Below are 10,147 nucleotides of genomic sequence, written 5' to 3'. Positions count from 1 at the left end.
TATCTCTCTCTCTCTCTCTTGGCTCGAATTCTTTTATATTTGAAGGGGATTCTATCATCATTGTTATGGCTATGAACAAGCTCAATCTAATTTCATATTGGATCATTGCTCTTGTCATTAGACACGTACAATGTACTCTAGTTGCCTTCCAAAATTGGAGAGGTTCCAAGATTCATAGACAATCAAATATGATGCAAAATGGATTGCCTACTTCACGTGGAGTTTTTGGAAATATCTCTTGTGACTCCCCCTTTTTCTCAGGTTACAATCTTTCGTGAATCTCTTAGTTCCCCCCTCCCTTGTCCATGTATTGCTTAGAAAAAATAAGTTTAGTCATTATAAACCTTTCACAATTGATATATTATAAAGCTTCAACTTTGTTGTGGCAATTAGGGAGGATTTCTCTATGACCGTATCAATATGCAAGGATTCCAATGGTTTCTTTTTGTATACTTGGATCAAAACATGTCCTCCAACTCCCCCTACAACCCTAGTTTGGGAGAAGCTCAAGATGCACTTTTGGGGGTCCAAAAGGTTGTCAAACAGGGTTTTAATAGCTTCATTATTGAAGAAGATACTTGAACTGTCGTGTTTGCTCTCCAACAACCAAGTCTTACTTTGAACATGAAAATATAATCTATTGTCCCGAATAATTTCTACTCCTTACCTGCTAACGTGTACTGGTCAGTAGATAAGGTTTATTGAAGCACAAATTTTTGCACCCATAACTTATCTAAATTGGCTACCTCTTCTCTTCTATCTGGAGGCAGTTCGATCCTTCTCCCCTCTCCACTTGACTGATGCTTTGATAGTGAAAAATAATCAACTTTTATAGTCTTTGTTTATATATATATAACCAAATAGAAAATCATTTTTATTTTTTTTTAAAAAAAATCATTGTAATTACAAATGGTGCTTAAACCATTTCAACAAGATCAAGGTAACATAATCATTTTATGTGATGTACTTTGTATTTGTAATAAAGATCCTTTCTAATGGAATAAGTCTTATGCGAAAAAAGATTGAAAAAAAAAAAAAATCAATATTTGTACCATATAGAACGATGTTTTTCCATTCAAATATCAAGTATGTTGAACAAGATAAAAGTAATCATCATTACTAGGATTATTCGCATGGCTAACAAGATTGAAACTACTTGCTACATAATCAACATTGTAATCGTATCATTATCATAATTTTTTTGAATCTTATAACGTTATTAGGTAATACATGTCTGTACTCGCTTACCAATGAAAAAATAAGAGTAATACTATACATATAATTATTTTACAACTTTTTACACGTGTAAGCATATGATTAGAACTAAAATGACTGTAAGTTCAGGGGGCTAAATAATATTTAACTCTATTTTCTAGAATTATTCTTTTTCAAAAGATAATAAATAGCCTAATTAAGCGAGTGATACAAGATTAATTTAATGATTAAATTCTATCGTTTATTACTAGCTTAAACTTTTAAAACAACTTAATGATTTAATTCAATATCAAAGTTTCGAATATATCTTCTTAATTCACTTCATTTCAACTAATTAAAGAGAAATGCTAAAATTATACTTTTATTCTATAAGAATTCTATATTATTAACGTGACAGTGTCAATTAATCAATAACTAATTAACATTACCACGTCAACAAAATAAAATAACGATAAAATAAAAGTGTAGTTTATAATGTTACCGTAATTAAATATTTATTCCATTCACAGCTTGTGAAAGCCTCATTTAGGGCCTGTTTGAAATTCCCCTTTCCCTCCCCCTTCCCTTATTTTCACTTCTCCAAAAAAACTTCAACTTCAAAACTTTTTTAATTTTTTATATAACATTAACATTTTTTTATTATTATTTAAATAAAAAAACCCACTGCAATACACTTTATATCACATCAATCATATTTTTCAATCACTTAAAAAAAACTCCTCTCCAAAATGGGCCACAGGGGTGGTTCGGCCACCCCCAATGGCCAAAACCCTACATATTCTTTTATTTTTCTTGCCATGGGGTGGCCGAACCACCCTCCATGGGTTGGTTCGGCCACGCCAAACCGAATGAGCCACTGGCCACCCCCATGGTGGCCAAGGGGAGTGGCTTAGACACCCATCTTCTTCCTCTTCTCCTTCTTCTTCTTCTTTTTTTATTTTTTTATTTTTTTAATTAATTTTTAAAGATGTGGGTGATTTGGCAATTATGTGGGTGTTGACGTATCGCAAGGAAGATGTATTGTGTTCCTAGTGGTGCTAAGTGATAGCGACGTTGCGGGCTGTTAGTTTTTTGGCGGAAAACTTGACTAGGGTTGAGCATGGGGCGGGGGGGAGGGTGGGATGGGCTTTTTTTGGCCCCACACCCCGCCAAAAACCCCCTGCAACCGTGCGGGGCAGTTGGGGATGGGGCGGGGATCCCCGCGGGTATGGTTCTACAACAAAAACATGCAAAAAAAAGCCAAAAAGAAAAAAAAGAAAGCGAAAACAACACCCACTCAATGAGATTAAATTAAAGCCCAAAACAAAGAACAAGAAACAAAATCACAAATTTATTCAACATAGAATCAAAGACCAAGAACGAGAAACAAAATTACGAATTTATTAAACACAAAATCAAAGACCAAGAACGAGATAATAGCATATATATTTGCTAACAGGAATCATAAATATTGCCAATAAAAAATTACATAGGCGTACCTTAAGAATTGGACAGATGAAGTGGTTAGGATGTGAGGTTTGAAGTACTCTGGAAGCTGAATCTTGAGCCAAAGAACCATGGTTGCCACTCGCCAGTCTTCCTCAGAAATGAAAAAAGAAGAGGGTGTCTTCCAGTCTTCCTCAGAAATGGAAGAAAGAAGACGAAGGGTAGGTGGTGGAAGGATTTTGCAACTGTATAAAAGAAATGAAGAAGACGAAGGGCGGCGGCTAAGAAAATAGAAATGAAGAAGGGGTAGCCGGGTAGGGTTTTTAGGATTTTAGTTATTTAGAAGGGTCCGCGAGGCGGGTCCGCTAGGTTTTTTAAAACCCCAACCCGTAACCTGCCCCGCCCCGCTTTATCCAACCCGTAACCGCATAAAAACACTTAAAAACCGAAAAAAAAAAAAAAAAAAAAAAAAAAAAAAAAAAATCGGGGCAGGACTAGTTTTCGAGTTTTTGCTCACTCCTAAACTTGATTGAAGTACTAATTTGATCTTTTTTTTCAAAATGAAAGTACAATTTATGATGCAAATAAAAACTCCAATATCAAGAAAATAAAATTTTCAAAATTAAAGTACTAAAAATATATTTAACTCTATTTCCCAATCGATAAAAAAATTTCCTCCCCAAAATAAGGGGAGGGGAAATTTCAAACGCGCTTTGATCTTTTTTCCCCGTCCGTACTGGGACTCTGCCAACTAATCCACTGTCTGTCTGTGACTGTCCACATTACACAATTCAAAAAAAAGAAAAAAAAAAGATTTTTTTTTTTTAATTTTTTATTTTACCGATATTATTATTATTATTTTGTCATGAGAAGTACCTAACATTTTTTCCGAGAAAATGCCACAATTTTCTCATCGACCGAGAAAAAAAAAAAGAAAACCAGGAACTTCGTCCATTCTTTTCATGGAGATCAAACAGCCATTATATGCTTCTTAGATCTCCATCACCTCTATTTCTATCTTTCTCTCTAAATTTCTGTTTTTGGTTTAATTTCCCTCTCTCTCTCGCTAATTTTATTGGAAGAAATAAGAATAAGAAGCTTCAGAACCTGAAAGCTTTCTACTTTTGCTGTTTTTGAGGGAAACTCGGAATCCATTTTTGCCTGATTCTGCTTCGTTCCAAAAATATCAACGGCGCCCCCACAGGTTCGAGATCTGGTATTTCACCAATGCCCAATGCAGTCTCAAAGAGTTTCCCCATTGCCCCCAATCTTTCACAACGTGGGGATCTCATAGGTTCATCGATATCAGATTCAGATCTAGGGTTCTTATAGATATCTCAAATCCGCCGCTAATGGGTGTTTGATCTGAAAATCGCAGGCCTTTGATTGATATTTCTCACGAAGTCACAAAATCATGTTCAAGCAATTCCTAAGTAAACTCCCACGGGGCAGCAAGTCCTCGTCGAAGACGGACTCGGCGGAGTCGCCCCGATCCGAGGCTACCCGATCGTCGCGATCGAACGGCGGGAGCGCCACGGGCGGCGCGTCGAAGCGAACGGCGGTGTTTCCGGCGAGTGTGGTGGCCGGAATCGAGCCGCTAGTGGCGTTTCGGGACGTGCCGAGCGGCGAGAGGATGGGGCTCTTCTTGAGCAAGGTCGGCCTCTGCTGCACCAACTTCGACTTCGCCGACCCGGCCAAGAGCCCGGTCGAGAAGGACGTGAAGCGCCAAACCCTAATCGAGCTCGTCGACTTCGTGGCCTCGTCCGGGCCTTCGATCCGGTTCACCGAGGCGGCGATCCTCGCCACGTGTCGGATGTGCGCGGCCAATCTCTTCCGGGTCTTCCCGCCGAGCTACCGATCAGGGTCGGGCGGGTCGGGCGAGAACGACGAGGACGAGCCGGTGTTTGACCCGGCCTGGCCTCACTTGCATTTGGTCTACGATTTGTTGCTTAGGTTCGTTAACTCCTCGAGCGTCGACGCCAAGGTAGCGAAGAAATACGTAGACCATTCGTTTATACTGAGATTGCTAGAGCTCTTTGAATCGGAGGACCCCAGAGAGCGAGAGTGTTTGAAAACGATTCTGCATAGAATTTATGGGAAATTTATGGTTCACAGGCCTTTTATTCGTAAGGCAATCAACAATGTTTTCTATAGGTTTATGTTTGAGACGGAGAGGCATAACGGGATAGCCGAGCTGTTGGAGATATTTGGGAGTATAATTAGTGGGTTTGCTTTGCCTTTGAAAGAGGAGCACAAGATTTTCTTGTGGAGGGTGTTGGTTCCATTGCACAAGCCCAAGTCTGTGGGGATTTACTTTCAGCAGTTGTCTTACTGTGTAGCGCAGTTTGTGGAGAAGGAGCCCAAGTTGATGGTAACGGTGATAATGGGGTTGTTGAAGTACTGGCCGGTGACGAATAGCCAGAAGGAAGTGATGTTTTTGGGTGAGATAGAGGAGATTTTGGAGGCGATTAACATGGTGGAGTTCCAGAAGGTCATGGTCCCGTTGTTCTGGCGGATTGGATGCTGCATTAATAGTTTCCACTTTCAGGTATTGTTTTTTCTTTCATAACGATTTTGTTTGTTGCTTGAGATAAATGCTGCAAATTTCTGTTCGGTTTTGACACCTCTTGATTTGCAAGATAGCGTCTTTTCTCTTACTGCTAATGTAGGGGCATTTGATTTGTCATCTTTATTCGGATAGGATGTTCTGATGCATTTACCCATTGTAAAATATGGTCGTATCATTACGTGTTCAACTCGTTAAAGTATTAACTAGTTTTAAAGATGTGGTTGAAGTCTTTGGGGGCTTGAAAGTACATCCATTTATGCTTGTAGTATATTATGGTAAATGTGACTAAAACTTCCTTAGACATAAGAAAGAGCTACACACTTGGTGTCACAAATCTGGATTGCCTATCTTCGCATTGATTATGCAAGAAAACATGGAACGATGTTTGAATATTATGGATCTGCAGGTAGGTGTTGAATTTGCTTTTTAATCACCATTATACAACTTGACAGCAGATGGTTCATTTCATTCCTTAGTTTTCATTAGCTTTTGAGATCACAACCTGCAACAATAGAGCAGATTTGTCATATCTTTCATATTGGTTACCAGTTTCTGCTAGAGAATGTATTGGTCCCAAAGGGTGTTTATAGCAGCATCTTTTTCATAGTTATTTTTATCAGATTGTCATTCATAACCACTGTTTTTTTTGGGTAAATTTCATTCATAACTACTAATGTTTACTTTTTGTCTATTCTAGTTATAGACATTGCCTTGGTACATGCCATATTGCTTCAGAGACTTCTGCCATTTACATGTTACTCTTCACCGGGTTCAATTTATCATTCTCACTGTGCTAGATGTTATGTTTGTTGTAAGAGATGTTAATTCGCATGGTAGTGGGAATGATACGTGGGCTTGTGATGGGACTTTAGTTACTCTTTTTTTGCTTAGTTTCAGTAGTGCAGGACGGTGCTCATTGTGTTTTCCTCATCTAGATTTTAGAAAAAAGAACCTGAGATTTGGAGCTTGACTTGCAAAAATAAAAAATAAAAAACAAAGATTTGGAGCTTGGTTAACTTTATGAAATTTTGTACAGCTGTACAAACTGGTGGGATGTTCTGCTTGTTAGGAATGGAATGATGGTAAGCTGTCACCTTGCCATGCATGGCTAGGAGCAGAGCCAAATTGAGACAATATGTGAGCAGGGCTTGGGGTTCTAGAGTATCTATTAAACTTTTCATGAGCGTTAGGAGTCCTATGTATGGCACCTAGAACTCTTGCAGTTAGCTATATTTTGGCTGGAGATCACTTAACATCAAGCATTGATGGTTTCTGTGCACTAATAGTGTAGACATTTTGTCCAATTGAGCTTCCAATTCTGCTTAAGAGATTTAGGCTTGTACGCCATTCTTGTGTGGTTGTCTGAGCACTGTATCACTTATTCCTCATTAGTTGTTCCACGATTTCGCTATAATTGGTCTGCGATCTCGTTCTTCATTTTGGCTGGGTTATTTGAGTAACTGCACTCTTCCTCCCTCTCCAGTCTCCACCCCACAAAAAAAATTATCTGTTTTTCTCTAAATAGCTTTTGTGATGCCTCATACTTGTCTTCTCAATGGCAAGGAAAGAAAGTTCAATTGTCTGCGTTGACTAATTGTTTCAGGTAGCTGAAAGGGCCCTTTTCTTATGGAATAACGACCACATTGTCAACTTGATTGCACATAACCGTGAGGTTATTCTTCCCGTCATATTTCCGGCCTTAGAAAGGAATGCCCAGAGCCACTGGAACCAAGCAGTGCTCAACTTAAGTGTAAATGTTAAAAAGGTGTTGATGGAGATGGATGACGAGCTTTTCATGTCCTGTGATGCTCATTTTAAGGAGGAAGAAGCAAAGCTAAGCCTGGTAGCCGAGAAGCGGAAGGAAGCATGGGAGCAATTAGAGAATGCAGCCAGTCTCCAGCCGATAATTGGAAATACTGCTGTTCTGGTAGCTCCTCTAGCAACCTCAATTGCCTGTTAAGTGCCATTACCAATTGATTGTGCCAAGCTTTTCTTTCTTCTCTTTTCCTGTTTTTTTTTTTTAATGGTGGTGGGAAACCAGAAGAAATGGCACTTAACAGAAGAAATGTACTAAAATGGCTGTTTTTTGGGTGGTGGGAAATTATTTTTGGATTATCCTCTGACGGCCAACTGTAACTTTGTGTTGATCCTGTATGTTCCATTACTACTGCGTGGAAATGTTAATTGCTTCCTTGAAAAAGTAATGGGAAGGCCCATGCAGTGGACGACTAAAATGTTCTGTACAAGCTAATGGCTTATCAATTTTTGTCCTCTTTCTCTTTCTCTGCACTCCACATGCCCTCCGCACCTTTATGTCAGTGAATGATAAATGCTGGTGAGCTTCTTTCTGCTCGCTAGTTGTCTTAGATAATAGATACCACCATAAAGTTTCTTCCCTTTTTTTTCTTTTTTTTTTTATATATATATATATAAAAATTAAAAAAAAAAAAAAAAAAAACTACAAAAAGCGACATACAACGTATACCTTATAATTTTTCTAAACCATTTGGATAGTTACAGTGTTACCTAATTCACTATATTCATAAAAAATCACTTGTATTATCATCAATCCCCTCCATTCTCGAAGTAGAAAAGACGAACTCCTGTTTCTCCTATTGTTACTGGCCCGTTACAATCCTTAGCTCTGTTTCACCTTGTTATTAAACATGTTACGATTCCTGCATTCAGCCTTAGAATATATTTATCCCTGCAAGAATTCTATCTGAGTCTCTTTGCTTGTCTTTCGAGTCGTTATTTAGTTGGGTCTTTCTCTAGTATTCTAGTTATAATAGGGAGTGTATTTCCAATAAGAGTACATTTTTAAGATATCTCAGTGGATTCTTGAGTTTGTTTTCAATCAGTGTTGGAGTCTACTTCAGGTTCATGAGTCTTTTAACAGATTTGTGGTGGGAGTAAAAGTTGTATGATTGTAACTCCATGTAAATCGAGTCTTTGAATATAAATGTTGAGAAGAATTATAAAGCAACGTGTATGTTGGAGGTGAGGTCCTTTAAAATCTATTCACCCCACTTTTCGTCTATTATATTGTCATCATAAGAAAGCCACATCTTTGTTAAATCGACTAAACCCTACGAAAATCTATGATTAATAAGCTAACAGAGCAAGTAAACAAAGTGGCAACATGCTAATAGCAACATCCAAAACGAGATTGGTGTAAAAGATTACCTCCACTTGAGATTAACCCTCAACATCCACATTCTCTATACTTCTTCCCTCTCTCTCTCTCTCTCTCTCTCTCTAACGTAATGAGGCTAATGAGTCGTGAAAATGCCATTTAAGACTAAACCATGCACACTCAAAAGGGTAGAGACATCCAAAAATTATATTGTTGAAACCGTCCATCGAAAGTTCGATATCCAAGTCGACCATTCGTGGCTATGGTTGCATCGATTGTTCGGTTGTCCTCACCAAACGTTCAGTGAGATCCAAAATCCACAAAAACCCAAATATAATATACTTATCCCAAGTCCAAGCATCCTAGGTTGTAATTAGAGTATTCTTATTGGGGTGTTACAGTAAGTATTGTGCTTTAAAAATAAGTATAAAGTCTCAGTAAGTAATATACTTACCGTTTTCCGTAGATTGCTTAAAGACTCATTGACTCAATTTTTCACTAGACTTTATTGTGCTCACTCGCGACAATATATTAGTCCAAAATTATTTTTAGAAGGCTAAAATCTAGACCCTTAATTCTTTTCCTTATACTCTAACCAAAAATTGGAAGTATAAAGACATATTTACAATCGTAAATATATTGCAAGTATGGAACTATGGTAGTGCATGCATGACACTACTCACATGAGTGCATAGCCCTCAAACGTGAATACATGGAAATAAACCTTGGTTTTATTTTATGTTTTATTTTATTATGCTAAACACGTTGCTAAAGTCTCCTATTAAATTTTGGCAGTATAACGGTATATCTATAAGGTCATAATGGCACTTGACGTTACAACATAATTTTAAAACGTCGTATTGTTACTCAAGCATTATGACTATCTCTCACTTCTTCTCACTATTTATCTAATAGCGTTGATTTGTTGATGTATGTGATATGTTTTTTTTCTCCCCTAAATGTGAGTTATAAAAATGAAAAAAAGAAAAAAAAAATGAAAACCTAGGCGATCCTTTTATTTTTTGTTTTTATTTTTAGGTTTTTATTTTTTAATTTTTAATTTTTTTGGGTAATTACCTTTTTCCCCCATGAACTACCGGCCTGTGTCATTTTGCTCCCACGAACTATCACTTCGACAAAAAAAGAGCATCAAACTACCATCTTTACATAATTTGCCCCCTTCCGTCAGTCTAATTCATGCAAAGACTTAAATGCACTAACTCAATTTCAAAAATTACCTAAATATCCTCATTTTAAACAAAAAAAAAAAAAAAAAAAAAAAAAAACTGAAGGAAAAGGGGGTGGTTGCAGCCACCCTGGCCTCCCCAGAACCTGGGTTGGCCGCACGGCCACCCTAGGTCTTTTCTAGGGTGGCCACGCAGCCACCGCAGAGGCCGTGGGTGGCCCGCGAGCCACCCCTAAAGGTGGCTCGCGGCCACCCCGGAAGCTGGGTGGCCTCGCGGCCACCCTAGAAAAGACCTAGGGTGGCCGCGCAGCCACCTCAGGTTCTGGGGAGGCCGTGCGGCCACCCCTTAGGCCGGGGTGGGCCGTGAGCCACCTTAGAGGTGGCCGGAGCTACCTCTGCGGGTGGTCGCAGGCCACCCGGCAACCTCAGGGGTGGCTACCGCCACCCCTTTTCCTTCAGTTTTTTTTTTAATATATTAATTTTAATATTTTTTATTAATTACTGTAGATGGCATTTTAGTCTTTAAATCGAACGTAACGGTAAAAAATGACATATTCCATCCAAGTTAACGGAATTCCATGACGGAAGGGGGTAAAGTATGTAAAAATGGTAGTTT

At 38.5% G+C, this 10,147-nt stretch overlaps 1 protein-coding gene across 1 annotated transcript; it reads left to right on the top strand.

Annotated features, from left to right (window-relative positions):
• The first annotated feature begins 3,535 nt into the window (after window positions 1-3,535).
• LOC133870624 (serine/threonine protein phosphatase 2A 57 kDa regulatory subunit B' kappa isoform) lies at window positions 3,536-7,492 on the top strand. Its single transcript, XM_062307788.1, has 2 exons — window positions 3,536-5,188; window positions 6,813-7,492. The coding sequence occupies exons 1-2, from the start codon at window positions 4,055-4,057 to the stop codon at window positions 7,167-7,169; spliced, it is 1,491 nt and encodes a 496-aa protein (XP_062163772.1). The 5' UTR covers window positions 3,536-4,054; the 3' UTR covers window positions 7,170-7,492.
• The last annotated feature ends 2,655 nt before the right edge of the window (window positions 7,493-10,147 follow it).

Source organism: Alnus glutinosa, chromosome 6 (assembly GCF_958979055.1).
Source record: "Alnus glutinosa chromosome 6, dhAlnGlut1.1, whole genome shotgun sequence".
NCBI classification, from domain to species: domain Eukaryota; kingdom Viridiplantae; phylum Streptophyta; class Magnoliopsida; order Fagales; family Betulaceae; genus Alnus; species Alnus glutinosa.
This window is presented reverse-complemented; position numbering and strand designations above follow the sequence as displayed.

Coding starts and splice junctions, on each gene's coding strand:
- LOC133870624 (XM_062307788.1), top strand. CDS start 4,055: ATGTTCAAGCAATTCCTAAGTAAACTCCCACGGGGCAGCAAGTCCTCG. Junction 5,189..6,812: donor TTAATAGTTTCCACTTTCAG/GTATTGTTTTTT, acceptor TAATTGTTTCAG/GTAGCTGAAAGGGCCCTTTT.